This window comes from Protopterus annectens, chromosome 5.part1 (assembly GCF_019279795.1).
Source record: "Protopterus annectens isolate FY-2018-M chromosome 5.part1, PAN1.0, whole genome shotgun sequence".
NCBI lineage: Eukaryota > Metazoa > Chordata > Ceratodontiformes > Protopteridae > Protopterus > Protopterus annectens.
The window spans coordinates 599,123,809-599,139,948 of NC_056736.1; the positions used below are offsets into that span (position 1 = coordinate 599,123,809).

Sequence of the window (16,140 nt, forward strand, 5' to 3'; positions counted from 1 at the left end):
CTGGATTAATGCAGTTATTTTACTCTTGGTCATTTAGGATCTGTTAAAAAGCTGCAGGAAAAAATAAAGTTGAAGAAGAATATCGAAGTTCTTGTAGAGCAGAGTGTGTATGTAACTTTAAGAAGCTTTCCAGTGAGCTAGCACATGTATATAAATACTGAGCATGTGCAAGCAAGACTGCCATTTTGTAGTGAGCTGCAGAGGTGTAAGCATATATGTGTGTAGTAGTCAGTCAGTTTGCTTATATTTTATGTTGCTGATATCAATCCTGATGTGTTTGTATGCAATAAAGTATATAATCGAATATCCGAGCCTCTTCATCTTAACTAGCTACACAAGACAAGTGACAGTTCTTTCCTTAATCATGATTTTTGTTCAGGCCATCAGTGGATCAAGAGGTTGTAGGAAAGCTCTAAAATGCGCCTGCAACATCTATAGTGTCTATGGCTTGTGAGGCCTAGTGACCCCCAGATCCCCAGTTTAAGTCAGTTATTTCCTCAACAGTTATTATAGTACAGTCCTGGTCAGTTAGGATGTATTGAACAGTTAAAGGAAAAAGAAAAGTTGATGGGCAACACTGAATTCCTTTCCTTAATCAGGAATATTGTTCTGGCCATCAATGGATAAAAAAAGGTTGTTGAAAATCTTTGAAATGCATTTCAGAGCATCTAGAATCCCCACAGGTTGATGCATTTATTTCCTCCACAGTTATTAGAGTGCAGTGCTGCCTAGTTAGGATAGGTTGAATAAATATATGCAGGAAAAAAAAAAGAGAAGGACAAACTGTGAGAAAAAGAAGAAAAAAGTAATCTTTATTGGGGAACCAGGGGGGCACTGGGTGATGTGTGTGTGTGGGGGGGGGGGGGGTTGGAGCCCTTCACTTAGGTCATCTGTTCAGCTAAGGTTGTCCCGAATCAGAATAAATCTGTTAAGGCAGAAATGGCAGCTGCTAATATATGAGCTCTTTGGGACTAATAGCTACCACGTAATCTGATGTGTAGAGATGCATACAGAGTATGGGAGCCTTTGTTCATCAATATCAGCTTTCTTGGATAAATTTGTTCCCTTTGCTCCCACATTGTTTCTTCAGATCCTAGGTTTATGAGATAGTCAAAGCTCAAAGGGGTCACTTTGAAAAGGAAGCCAGCTAATAATCCATCTCAGTTCCAGCCTGAAGGGGGAGGGAAACGGGTCAATCTCAAAGCTTCTAAAGAGAGTAGCCAGAGAGCCCTACAGTTAACTGGTACCTGATGACCTGTAGATATGGACGTCTACCACTAGGAAAAATACTATAAAAACAAGTCTTTCATTCCAATAATGCTGAGTTTCAGAAAAAGATCTTGTGTTTTAACAAGGAACACATCCGAAACTCAGCATTATGGGGTTGGAAACCTTGTTTTTCTGGGATTTATACTATCAGTAAACCCCCATATCCACAGGTCACCTGGCACCAGTTAATTGAATATTTAGAAGACAGGGATGTCTCTTAAATTGTGAAGAAAAATACTGGCCAGCCAAGCAAGTGTGGAGATTAAAGACATTTTTTTGTACTGGAAGTTTTTAGAGGAAGAGAAGACTTCAAGAGGCTAAGTAAGGTAGGTCAGAAGACTGCCACAACCCACAGAAGTGTACTAGGTAGGAAAGGCCACCCTCATTCTATGAATTTTATAATCTAACAGGGGACTCATATCAGCCACCATGAAAATGAGATGGAAAACAGAGGACATTTTCTTATTGTAACACTGACATCTTGTGCAGAGGGGTAGGAAGGTAAATACAGTAGAAATAAAAATATATATAAATAATATAATATTAATAATAATTTGGTAGTATGTAGTGTAATAAAGAATAAGTAGGTGGGCATTTTTCCTTTCAAGTCTCACATAAATTATGTATATTATCTGTTATCTTTCTAAATGAAATTGGAAGAAAGCTTTTATTCACATTTCTAAAGTGCTCATTGTATATGTTCACAGACATTAAGAAGTATGTTTCTTTCTTTTTTTACAGAATACATTTATTGCTTAACAAACCAGATCAAGCTGTTCATGATACCCTTGTTGATGAAGGTGTGCTCTCGTCCATAATGAAATCTGTTACAAAGTTGTTCAACAGTCTGACAAAACAAGCTACAACAGTCCGGAAAGCCTTGTTATCTTGTGAGTACAGTTTCATAAAAACAATTTCAAAAATATGACATGAAATTTGATATGACTTGATCAGATTCATCTGGTGTGTTGTATATGCACAATAAATTAGAAATCAGGAAAAATCCAGCCTCTGGGGTGCTTATAATGGATTATTTAGCTGAGCTGTGTTGTTTAGAAGGTAGGTGTATTATGCATGCAGACGCCTGTTTTCACTCATTACCCTTGGGGTTTTGAAGACAAGCTGTACATATAAAATATAGACAGAGGACTAGTGTATCTGTAACATACAGGCTCTAAATATTTGACGTTTTCGAGACAGCAGAGGATATTTCTGCATTGTAACAAAAAAGGAAAATTACATAACAAATGCAAAAGCAAGTATATAGAGAGGCATGCACTGGTCAGAAGAAACCTACTAATTAAATGATTGTACACTGCACCATGTTAACGAAAGAGTAACTATTAAAAAATAAATAATCATATGGTAATAGGAAGCAAGCAAATTAAGATTAACCAAAGTAAATCAGACAAGGGAAAAATGAATTAAATGGTATTGTGATGGATGCAGTTACAGATGTTTTTAAAGTGTAGCTTAGAAAAGAAGCATGCATACTCAGAGAAGATTCCAGGAACTGGTGGTAAAGCAAACAAGCTGTAACCTATGCAAGTAGTAAATGGAGGAAACATAGGACTGCTAGTAGACTGCATGTGACTACATTCTTTAGGCAGAACTGGATCTTTTACAGAACCTGTACTGCTTGATCTCCGTGCTGTAATAAAAAGGAAATGTAATCTACTGTAGTAAGATTAAGTCTGCAAAGAAAAACAAAATGTGTGCAGCAGCTGTCAGGGCAAAGTGAAAAACCAGTTTATATGAGTAAAACCTAGAAGTTTTGAGCTGATTTTGAAACTCATGAAGGATGTTCTGTCATAAAAAAAAAACAGGGGAAAGCAAAATCTCTGAAAAGCAGCAGATATGGTAATGGTAGGCCTTGAAGGAATGTAGCTAATGTAGGCTAAGCCCAACAGAAAAGAGAAAGTAAAAAGCAATCATGGCAGTGGTGTTTAACTGAAATTAATCAACATCATAATCACACGAGTTCAAACTGTCAGAAGATGGAGGTTTGTCTTGATTTAGAGCCAGATACTAACAAAAAATGTTTTATTGGAATAAAAATAATTTAATTAAAATAGCCACCTGATCAAAAACTATCTAATGATATTATTCTAGTTATTATGTTTTAATCTAAGATGTCCATGAGATACAGGTGCCAGCTTTTAGTTGTGACCTGGGAGCAGTGCATACTTAAGTGGGTTGTTCTGACTCAAACAACTTGCATGTGGAAGTTAAGGGAATAAAACCAAGCTCTAGAATGTGAAACTCATCAGCCCCTTGTAGCCTTAACCCTTTGAGCTAAAAGGAAAGTAAGTATTGTCAGTGTCCTTGCAAACTAATGTAGCTGTGGGTTAGCTGTGCAGAGTACACTAGCAGTATGCCAGGAACGTGATGAATTATCAGCAGGAAAGATGTAGCAATAATACCACCCAGATACAATCAAGGGAAATTTTTATCAGTCCCCATACCAGATCTGCTTGACATCCAGTGTTATTATAATCCGCTAAGGGATAGTATCAGTGATGCAATAGGTAGCACACTTGCCTTTTGTGCAGAAGGCTGTGGGTTCTATTCCCACACCTGGTAGACTGACTGGTAACAGAAGGCTGTGGGTTCTATTCCCACACCTGGTGTGGTAGAATGACTGTAGACACTGCAGTGTAGTACAAGGAGGGGGCTGTACTCCTCAGTGTGTTTTCCTTTGGATAAGATATTAAACTGAGGCACCATCTGCTTGAGGTGGGTGTAAAAAATTCCATGGCACCTACTGAAAACAGTAGAAGTTTCCCAATGTCCTGGACTAAATTTCTCCTAGTAATATAAATGCCATCTCAATTCTCTCATGAAAACAGGCTACTAGCCTTGTGGGACTAACCTAGTCAACAAATGATAAATAAATAATAACAAAATAGCTAACCTTCCATGGTATGGTGGAAAGTTGAATACAGTTAAAATGGTCCATCCCTGGAATTCATTAAACAAATATTTCCGTGCAGGAACAGTGTAGCTGCTCCTGCATGGAATATGCCCGCCGAGCGATTCAGGAAACAGCTGATCTGACGTGAATGAGCCTGCCGACACTGTTCATGCATGGAAAGCTGTGCAGAATGCTAATTAACTCATTTGCTGGTGAAAACCATGCAAATGAGGTGAATTAGTGATTCAGGAAGCAGGCAAGCATCCTTGCAGGAACAGTGCTAGTTGCAGAAATGTGTTCGGTTACTAACCAAACATATTTCTGCAAATAAAAAAACAGAGGCATGACAGCTCAAATAAAAGCATGTATTACAAACTTTATGTATGCCAATGGCCAAATATATGGCCATTGGCATTGGAAAGTGTTTAATTTAATAAAAAATCAAAGTATTTTTTTTGGCCAATCTCAGCCATTTAAGCATAGGGCAGCGGCGTGCAATGGGACTTAAAAAAAATGGAAATTGCAGCACTGTTTACATTTAGGCAGCGAGTTTGCGTGCCTTACCTCCAAGCTTAAAAGGGTGGAAATGGGAAAGTGGAAAAGAAAAAAAAAAGGAAATAGCAAAATACAACCACTCAAATACAAGTAAAACAGCTGGCAGGTGGAATGTCTCCAAGTAAGTCAATCACACAGGCAGCATCTGCAGCACAGCACTATAAACTATGCAAACACCTTCCAGTCTGTTTTTTTCCCACAAAATCTGCACCATAGGTGTGCACATATGGGGGAATTTTAACTGACAAAACTAGCAAAAGATGTTAGGGGCTGCTTTTGCTTTGATCTATCAGTATGTGCAAGAGGCCAAGAGCGCTGAGGAGGATAATGCTGACAATGACTCAGACTGAAGAGGAGGAGAAGAGTGTTCAGACCCAGGATAACCTACCAGGGGCTACATGATCTGGAGATAGTAGAGAGCTACAGGGTGGACAGGGGCATACTTCAGGAACTCTTTGAGCTGTGCCAGCCTTGCCTAAGACCCAGAACCAACAGAGGGGAACCCATTCCAGTGAATTCCAAGGTATGTGTTGCCTTAAGAATACTAGCTACAAGTAATTTCCAAAAAACAACTGGGGATGTCATGGGAGTCTCACAGGCATCTGCGTCCAAGATACTCCACCATTTCCTGGATGCCATGCAACCACATGCCACTGAGCAGATTTACTTCCGCAGGACCCACGAAGAGAGGACCAGTAATATGCGTCTCTTCCACAGTGTAGCAGAATACCCAGAGGTACAGGGTGCCATAGACTGCACGCACATCCACATCAAAGCACTACCCGGTGACCAGGGTAGGATCTACCTAAACCGCAAGGGGTTCCACTCCATCAACTGCCAAATCATGTGCAATGCCCAGGGCATTATCATGAATTTGTGTACTGGCAGCCCTGGAAGCTATCATGACACCCACATCTGGCATTCATCACAGCTGTACAAGGAATTTGCCAGTAGGGACATCCCATATGGCCATCTTGTGGGGGATGTTGACTATGCACTGGAGCCGTGGCTGTTGACACCCATCAGAAATTCACACACACACCCACACAAAAAAATTCCATAATGAGGCACACCCACAAACCAGGATCATTATAGAGTGTGTGTTTGGGATGCTCAAGTCATGGTTCCACTGCCTTGACATATCCAGTGGAGCTTTGCAGTACTCTCCAGCCACATGTGCACACATGCTCATAGTATGTGCCATGCTACACAATATGACCCTGCAAAAACAGCTGCAGCTGGACGAAAACAGGGAAGGGCCACACAGCCCCCCCCCCACCATTGCCAAGGTCTCCACAGGCATAGAAGGACTCGGAGAAGGGACATCCTGAGCCTGCTCCTGTAGGCAGATGGAGGCATGTCCAGGATGCCCTGTCCTTGGCAAAGAGGCAAAGCATAGCACTTATGCTGACACTGTAGGGCCCAAGGGACTGATATCTATCTCTGACTCACACACATAGTAAAATGGATGCCAAACATCACACCATCTATACCTTACCATGTATAGGAAGTGTACTGTGTGCATCCAACATAATCAGCCCTCAAGCACTGTCCTCACACCTGCCTCAGGCACAAGGTAAGTCAGTCTTCTTAACAATAAATGAATGGAGTAGAATGTTCTGATAGAATATCTATGGTATTTATGCAAGCTTGCATGGGAATGGGGTGGCTAACTGGGATAGCAGCAGACAACTGACAGCTATGTGGGACAGCAGGAAGTCTATGCCCAGTACTGGCTTACCCACACTATGTAGTACCACCCTAGCTAATAACTACCACTGCAGTATATGTGGTAAGCCAAATAACTGGTGGGTCATAGGCCACATGCATGAATATCAAAGTGAGTGTCCCATACTCACCCTAGCCTCACCCAGCAGATCAACTATAAAAAATACAGAAATGTGTGGCAAAGAGCCCACATGGCAACATCCATGAAATTCCCACCTACAGACTTACACGGTGATATCACAGCTGGTCTGGCAGTGGCAGCATGACTCAGAAAGGTCAGAAGTCTGAAACTAAAAATGTTTATGCCAGAACAGTCTGATCTGTGGTCGATACTGTTATGCCTGTAGTCTCAAAGATAGGGCACACCACTATTCTAAATGGGACCAAAATGTTAAGCAAATATCAGAACAGTCTCTGCAAATATGTATTGTGTACAAATGTGTCACCTCCCCCCACCCATAGTCCCATAAAAATGCAGTAACATATCCCTAGCCTTAAGCAGCATCTAGCCATCAACTAGAGTGATGGCTCAACACAAACAGAAAGCAATTGTCAGTAACACCCAGTCAACGTACTGGTGCCATCCCTGGGGTGTCCACTGCCAGCAGCCTGGGAACATATGAATATCAGAATGCACTGCCTTGCTACAGATGGCCTGCATCTGTTACACCTGGCCTACAGGCCTCTGGTAATCCCCATGCTTCACCCACAGTGCCCTGTTAGGGAGTGTCATGGGGTCCATAACACCAACATAACACAGTCTACAAAATGCAAAGAAAGGCCATGCTGCTAACTGCTAGGAGCAAATGTGCCAGCCTCAGAGAGCCAAAAACCTGGACAAAGCCATGAATAATGGGTTGATAAATGTCCAAAGAGAAGGACACATTTGAAATACTGCTCTAATAATTTTAGAAAGTTGATGGAATGATTGTATTAGCATGGAATGTCTGAAGGGTATGAAGTCTGAAACTGCAGTGTCAGCTGTCAGTAATATCTGACTTCAACCCTGAGTGACTTGCAAAACACTTTTCCTTGAAAAACACACTCGTTTGGGTAACCAACCAGATATATGAGTCATGAATCTGGGCATTCTGTGATACTGCCTATTTTAGCAGTCCTGCAGATATCAGTCACTTTAGAAGTCCCTTTTGGCAGACGTCAACTCTATAAGCTCTGTGGTGCATTTGATAACTGTGCAGCACTATAGTATAATTAACTAGTTAGGTAGGAGTTCTAATCTCAATCCTGACAAATGTAAGTGTGTGTGTGTGTGCGTGTGTGCGTGTGTGTGTGTGTGCCTGTGTGTGTGTGTGTGTGTGTGTGTGTGTGTGTGTGTGTGTGTGTGTGTGTGTGTGTGTGTGTGTGTGTGTGTGTGTGTGTGTGTGTGTGTGTGTGTGTGTGTGTGTGTGTGTGTGTGTGTGTGTGTGTGTGTGCGTGTGTATTTAGAAATTAAAGCTATTGGGTCCATTCCAACCCAGTACACTTCCCATTGCCCTACTTAAGCAGTCCTGCAGATAACAGTCACCTTAGAAGTCTCTTTTGTCAGGCGTCAGCCCTCCAAACTCTGTGGCACGTGCGATAATTGCGTAGCAGTATAGAACAGATAACTAGTTAGGTAGGAGTTCTAATCCTTGTTCTCGCAAATGTGTGTGGATATGTGTAGTTTAAAGTATTTTGTGGCCTCTCTCACCCAGTACATCACCCATTGCCATACTTTACAAGGGCTGGTGATGTTTCTCACCTTAGAAGTGCCTTTGGAGAATGTTCACCCTATAAGCTCTGGCACATACAATTAATGTGTAACAATGTAATAGCAATTGATAGGTAGGGGTTCTAATCCCAGTCCTGGCAAGTGTGTGTGTGTGTGTGTGTGTGTGTGTGTGTGTGTGTGTGTGTGTGTGTGTGTGTGTGTGTGTGTGTGTGTGTGTAAGAACAGTATCCTGTCTGTGGGGGGGGGGTTGTGTGAGAACCATATCCATTGGGGGGTGGGTTTTGCTACATTTTACTGTTGCCCACCCAGTACATGTCCCAGTGTCCACATTACAAGGCCCGCAGTTGCCATCCACTGTAGAGGGATCTGTAGACACTCTGCAACTCTATAGGCATGGTGCCATATGCATTAACTATGTGACAGTATGGAATAGATAACAAGATAGGCAGCCCATCTAATCCTTGGATATCACTCCCCACTCAGGAATCATACACAAACACACTCAGGTAGGCAGCAACCCCTACATCAGTAGGTGGCCTGCAAATGGACTCACAAATAGAACCCACAGTGTGAAAGCAGCAGACTCCATGTCAGACTGTTGAACAGTCATGAGTGGAGTCCCACAAGCTGTGGACCTGGGTCCCCTCATGTTTGGGAGCCACACCTCTGATGACCAGGCCAATACGAGGGTGCCCTGGATGACAATGTTTGCACATGACTACAAGGTGGGTGCTATTATTACCCCACACGTGAGGTTGACACCCTACACAAAGGCCTCTCTGAGACTTATGACTGTTATCAGAACTCTGAACATAAGCTCAATGCCAGATGATGTGCCACCATCCCCTTTGGATACGACATGGTTCCCATAAAATAATACATTGATTGTAGTCCACTGAACACTGATGTTGGTATAAGGGAACTGGGAACACAGGCTGACAGTGAGCTTTTTGTTGACCACCACAGTGCCACTGTCTTCCAAAAGTCCTTCCATGCGTCACTTCTCCTGACTAAGAGTGTTGAATCCAGGAAGTAAAAAGGCAGTGTTTCCCTGCACTCTCCCCTCAGTAGGCCAGTCAATGTGCACTACAGCCCATTTGCCATGTACCCCACTGGACACCTGCAACAACAGGAGAGGCTGAAAATGTACCCCACAAAGAGGATCTTAGGTACTACACACTTGCCCCATATGGACAAGACTCCAACAACTCCAATGAATCTCTGTCTCATATTGGCTACTTAGGTGTGATCTCTGCCTGACATACACAGCCATGTCTGACCCAACCCTGTCAGGAATGTTACATCTGAAAAAAACAATCTGTCCACACAAGATGCCCAGATACTTCAACCCCATCCTCAAAATCAACAGGACATGCTGGAGGGACAGGTGGGCAACCCAAAGACTGGCCATACTATGGAATAGATGTCACATACATGTCAAGCAGAGCACATCACTGGCCCTCTTCAACAGAAATCAGCAGGAGTGGATGGGGAATAGAATACCCACCCTGGGGATCACTCCAGTGTCTATACTCAGTAGACACACTGGGGAGTATTGTCAGGTGGCATAATGCCAGTGTTTTCCCATGGGCTAGCCTTGTAAAGCCTCCATGGCCATTTGCCATGTACACACCTATGAATCTTTGAACCTATGGATCTCAATACTGTCAAATGTGTGTGTGTGTATGTGTGTGTGTGTGTGTGTGTGTGTGTGTGTGTGTGTGTGTGTGTGTGTGTGTGTGTGTGTGTGTATTATTGTGTGTAAGTGCATATATGTATAGGTTACAGTATGTTGTGGCCTGTATCACCCAGTGCATCACCCATTATCATAATTTGCAAGGTCTGGTAATATCCCACACCTTAGAAGTACCTTTGGACAAGTGTCACCCTATAACCTCCGTGGCACATGCGGGAAATGAGTAATAATGTATTAACAATAAATAGATAGGTACGTGTTCTAATCTCAGTCCTGGTAAGTGTGCGAGAGAAGAGTATCTGGTGTGTTTGTGTGAGAACGACATCCATTGGATGGGCATGGTTTCATATTTTATGCCATGGTACTCACAGTACGCATTCCTAGGTCTACTGTATGAGGTCCGCTGTTCACATCAACCATAGTGATATCTGTATGCACTCTTCAGCCCTATAAGCCTTGTGCAACAGTATGGAATAGTATGATATGAATAACAAGATAGGTCAGTCTGCTAATGTCAGTACTGGCAAGTGTGTGTGTGTGTGTGTGTGTGTGTGTGTGTGTGTGTGTGTGTGTGTGTGTGTGTGTGTGTGTGTGTGTGTGTGTGTGTGCATTGGTGAGTATAGCAGTGGCTGTGAGTGTGTAGACTTGCATGTGACACTATTATGAGTACTAGCAAACACAGCCCCTGCACGTAAGGCAACTGCCAGGTCTCAAAATGCAAAATAGAAAAAAACGATGACCAGCAGACAGTGGTGTACTAATAGAATATATCTCTCTTTACTATGCCAAAAGGTACATAAAAAGGCAAAAAGTCTACAGTCCACAATCCAAACCGGTATCAGCTAAAATATCAAGCCTTCATCAGTGAAAAAAAGAGAACAAAAAAGAACAAAAAAATGTCTGCCTTATAAAGAAAACACCTATCAATCATCATTACAATCAATTGAAAAACTACAAATGCTCATTCAAACCAGGGGGAAACAAGCCACACAAATTAATAATCCATCTTTTTTCCAATTTATTAAGTGTGTCATGCCAACCAGAAACCCTTGCTTTATTACCTTGAATTTTAGAAATAATAGTAAAATTAAAATTAGCACTAGAATGTTTCAATGTATGTTTATATAGAGCAATATTTGATTATGAGTACTTTCACACCCAGTACAGCCACCATTGCCATACTCACAAGGCTACATGATGTTATTCACCTTCCAGGTACCTTGTAACACTCATCAGACTAGTAGTCCTATGCCACCTGCAATAACCGCATAATAGTGTGGTACCACAACTTGATGGGTAGGGGTTCCAAACACAACACTGACAACTGTAATCCTGTGCATGCATATGTGTGTGTGTGTGTGTGTGTGTGTGTGTGTGTGTGTGTGTGTGTGTGTGTGTGTGTGTGTGTGTGTGTGTGTGAACAGTATTCTCTGTGTGTTTGGTCAATACAGTATCCTCTGGGGTTGAGGGTGCTAGCAATCTGCGGTGTGTTCCACCCACCACACTTACCATTGTCAATTCTAGAGCTGATGTCAACCACCATAGACTTAGATACAACTCCTGAGCCCTATAAGCTATGTGGCACATGCAAAAACTATTACACAGACCTGGAAAATGTGTGCAGATACAACTGTACCTCGGCAATGACATTGTCAATGTGTTACTTCATTGCCATACCCCTCATTGCTGATGTCTGCAGGGCCACATCCTGCTGACACACAGACACCTGAAATACAAACTGAATACAACATATGAGAACACATTCACTTAGTGTTACTAACACCAATAATGCATCATTGCTGAAAAGGTGCACACACACTCTGATGTGCAACCATTACAAATGCCAGATGACAGCACCTTACACAGCATTAAATAGCTACACTCTACTATATTCACCCTGTGCATCAGACCCATATTAGCCTGTCCCTGCATCAAAGGTATGAATGGCAGGGATGTGCCACAGGTATCATCACATGCACAGGGTGTGGTATGGGATTGCCAGAGGCCTAGGCTGGGCCATACGGTTGACATCATGTGTAAGTGTTTAAGGGTTGTTCATTAAATGGGCTGGCAGGGGTGGTGTGTATGTGTGTGTGTGTGTGTGTGTGTGTGTGTGTGTGTGTGTGTGTGTGTGTGTGTGTGTGTGTGTGTGTGTGTGTGGAGGTGACTTGTCTAATGGTGATATGTGTGTGTTTATATGCACACAGTCACGCTATGTGGGTGCCCTACACAGGGATATTTTGGACAGCTGTGGGCCATACATGGTAGGGTGTACAGTTCACCATATCTGGCCATGGACACAGGAACTGGGCCTGCCAAGGGTATCACTGGCACCACCAGGGCTGAGTCCAGATGCAATACTACTCCCTGATGGTGACTGCTGCCTGCTGGATCCGTGTCCCTCTTGGGAACAGCCAGGATCACATGCCTATGGCCTGCTGCATAGTGGCATGAACAGCACACCCCCTTCAGTAGTGCTGATGGTACTGCCAGTATGGGAACGTGATGGTGCATGTCCACATAGACCCTCAGCTGATCGTGGTGCTGCCCTACATCCACATGGCAGCTGGCCATCTTCCACCAAATGCTCAAGCACAGTTATTCCACGGTTGAGGAGTGCCAAGGTCTCCCCCCGCTGTCTATCCATGACCTCAGTATGCTCACAGATGGCTGCAGTGAGTTCAAGAATATTTCCACAGACACCAGGGATGTGCTCATCCATGACCCTGCATATATGTCTAGTGTCATGTTCATTACCTCTCTGTGCCTTCATAATGGCCCAAAATATGAGTCTGGTGACTGCTGCTGTGGCACTTGCGACAGGGGCATGATGGGCTGCAAGCCTCCTCCGAGCACCCCTGCCCATCTGCCTGTGTGGGACCTCGCCAGCACTCTGGCTATGGCTAGTGCCTGCACCCTCACTTGCCATAGTCACCAAAGTAGCCTGTTCCATGTCACCACCCACCATCTGTCCATTATCTGTGGCCACTGGTGATGGGGTATGTGTGGGCATTGTGACTGTGTGCAGGGATGGGGTTGACAATAGGGGGTGAGGGTATTTATGGGCTGGGTTGTTGTTTTATTATTGTTCTGATGAAGTCCCTAAGGATAGAGAAGAAAGCGCTCGACTTCACGTATTTTCAATAAACCTGTGTTTGCTATTTGGATTTCCTGGCGTTATTCATTGTAAGTTGGCTGGTGCTATTGTTCTGTATTTGGTTTGTTTGCCATGGAAGGATTGAGCTCCAACACAGATGTATTTGTTTTACTACAACAGATTAATGAACATTTAGCGCTAGACACTACGCATATAAAATCCTTGGTGGAGAAACAAAGTAAGTCTATAAATATTTTTGGTAGTTTGGGACTACCTTTAACTCAGCCATCAGGTACCTCACAATTTATTTATTTTTTATTTATTTATTTGCAGTTGGTTTACCAGGATAGTCCACTGGGCCAAAATGAACCCGTTTTCAATGGAGTCCTGGGGAGAATAGCTCCAAACAGTCAAAGTTACAATAGGTTATACATGATAATTATACAAGTGTAAAAGATTCAAGCAAACAATTACAAAATAGTAGAGGAAATATTACAGCTAATACAAACTAGAGATTAAACTTTTACAACTAATACAAATTAGTGATGAAGCTTACAGGGTACAGAAGAAGAAGGAATATTGCAAAGTAAATAATGAGAAGTCAAATTATATATCATGGATCATACACTTAAGAGGTGCAGCGTAGTGTATTCTTGTGGATACAGTAATAACAATAAGAGTGTATGAGATAGGAGAAATTATAAGGGAAGATTGCAGGGGTAAATTGGGGAAGGAAAGGAAGATGGAATTACCAGTGTTAGTTATGTGGGGTGGAAGCAAGAGCATTCCCACTGGGATACTAGATATAAGTGAAGAGATTTTTTGAAAATAAAATGGTTAGAGGTGATACGAATTGATGGAGGTAGGGCGTTCCAGAGGCATGCTAGACAATGCAATAGAAGATTTTTGCCTGGGGGACGAGTTGGTTTGTGGACTTCTAATAGATTTTGGTTGTTAGACCTTAATACTCTATTGGGTAGGTGCATTTTAAAGGCAGAAGACAGGGAGGGACAGAGGGAGGGGTTGAAAATGAGCTTGTGTGCAAGAGTTAGTTGGGTATGGGTGAGATGCTTGGGTAGTTCTAGCCAATTTAGTTGTTAGAAAGAGGAACAGTGGTGGGTGGAGGACTTGTGGCTGGTAGCGAACTTGGTGATTTTGTTGTAGCAGGAGGAGAGTTGTGTTTTCAGAGAGGACTGTAGATTAGTTAGAAGTGGAGCTCCATAGAGAAGGGAGGGGATAAGAAAGGAAGTAGAAAGAGTGATTTTAGTAGCAAGTGTCAGGTAGTGATTTTGCCGATAGAGCATACCTAGTTTTTGATGGGTTTTTTTGAGATTTAGTTGTAAATGGGAGCTGAATTTGAGCTGGTTATCAATTTGGACACCAAGTAATTTGGTCTCTGACACCAGTTCCAGAGGTGTGTTATTTTGACTAGTAATAGAGAATGTGTTACTATCAAAATAGGTGACTTTAGAGGGGGATAATACCATTAATTTGGTTTTAGAGGCATTGAGTGCTAGGTGGTTTCTTTTCATCCATTGCTCAGTGGTTGAAAACGCATCTTGAGTAAGCTTGAGGAGTGAAGGAATAATTGAGGCAGAGCAGATAATAGTTGAGTCATCTGCATATTGGATAATGTTTGAGAAAGGGATAGAGTTGCGGAAATCATTTATGAATATGTTAAAGAGGAGGGGACCTAATATGGAGCCTTGGGGAACTCCAGTTGGGGTATTTAGAAATGAGGAGGTTGCCTTTTTCCATTTTACTGCTTGATATCTATTTGATAAGTAGCTGGAGAACCAGTTCAAAGATGAAGGAGATAGGTTAAGTTTTGAGAGTTTAGTTAAAAGCAGGCTGTGTGAGATAGTGTCAAAGGCCTTAGAGAGGTCAAGTAGTAGGGTCGAAACAATAAGTCCAGAGTCCCAGGCTTTGTTTATAGTATCAAGGAAGGAGAGGAGGGCTGTCATAGTGCTGTAACCAGGTCTGAAACCATGTTGTGTGGGAGTTAGAAGGTGATTATCTAAGAGATGTGGTAGGAGTTTAATTCGGATACACTTTTTCTAGGAGTTTAGAGATGGGAGACAGGATAGCAATGGGCCGGAAATTAGTAACACTGTTATTGTTGCCACCTTTATGTAAAGGTATGATAAAGGCCTTTTTCCAGATTTGGGGAACTATACTTTCCTGGATAGAGTGGTTGATTAGAATGCTAATGGGGTAGGCAACTGCATCAGCAGCTATGCTAAGAAAGTAAGAAGGGATGTTATCAGGAGCATTAGTGCATGGCTTCAGTTTCAGTAGGAGTTTTTTTATAGTAGAAGTGGGTATGGGTTTTAATGAGAATAGTGGGGAGTGTGGAGAGGGGGTGTTGGGGGGAAGAAGATGGGGAGGAAGTGAGAGTAGAAGGAGAGGTGGAGAGTGGAAAGTTAGTGGATGAGAGTGAGGGAGTGGTAGCAGCGCAGGGTGAAGTGTTGGCAAGGGAGGATGGGGGTACATTGGAGAATGTGATGTTGTTAGAGAATGAAGAGGTTAATTTGGAAATAGATTCAATGAAAAATGAGTTAAATTGGGTAGCTAAGTCTGTATCAGGGGCGTTAGGGTCTGGGGTGGGGGTGTCTGGTTTGCTGGGGTTAAGTAGAGTAGAGATACCTTTCCAGAATTTTTGAGGATTTGTTTTGTTACTGTTTTGGAGGATGGAGAAGTAGTTTTGTCGATCAGAGATGATGAGCTTTTTTACATTATTTCTAAGTGTTTTGTATTCATTGTGTAAGATAGGGGTCTTATTTTTCAGGTAGTGTGCCCAGACTTTATCTCGGAGACGCATGGTTGCTAGTGTGTGTTTGGTAAGCCAAGGGGCCGTATTGATTTTTATTCTCTTTGTCCTTAAGGGAGCATGGAAGTCTAGCATTTTTAAGAATGTTGAGTTGAAGTGGGCAACTGCGTTATCTAGAGGTAATGTTTTTAGACAATTCCAGTTTATTGTTTTTAGAGAGTTAGAAAAGGTTGTTGGGTTAAAGTTTTTTTGGTTACGGACAGTAATATAATTATGAGTGCGATGTAGGAGTAAGGGGAGACGATGAGTGAAGGTGGGTATGTGGTCACTAAGAAGGTCAGGAAGAGTACCACTGTCAGAGAAATAATGGGTATGAGAGACTAAAATCCAGTCCAGAATA

General features: G+C 42.5%; 1 protein-coding gene across 1 annotated transcript in view; it reads left to right on the top strand.

Annotated features, from left to right (window-relative positions):
* Positions 1-16,140, top strand: part of LOC122803554 (E3 ubiquitin-protein ligase TRIM62-like) — a 563,070-nt gene that overhangs the window by 417,937 nt on the left and 128,993 nt on the right. The window contains exon 5 of the mRNA XM_044073213.1: positions 2,011-2,159. Coding sequence (XP_043929148.1) covers positions 2,011-2,159 — 149 coding nt within the window. The remainder of the gene's footprint in view (positions 1-2,010; positions 2,160-16,140) is intronic.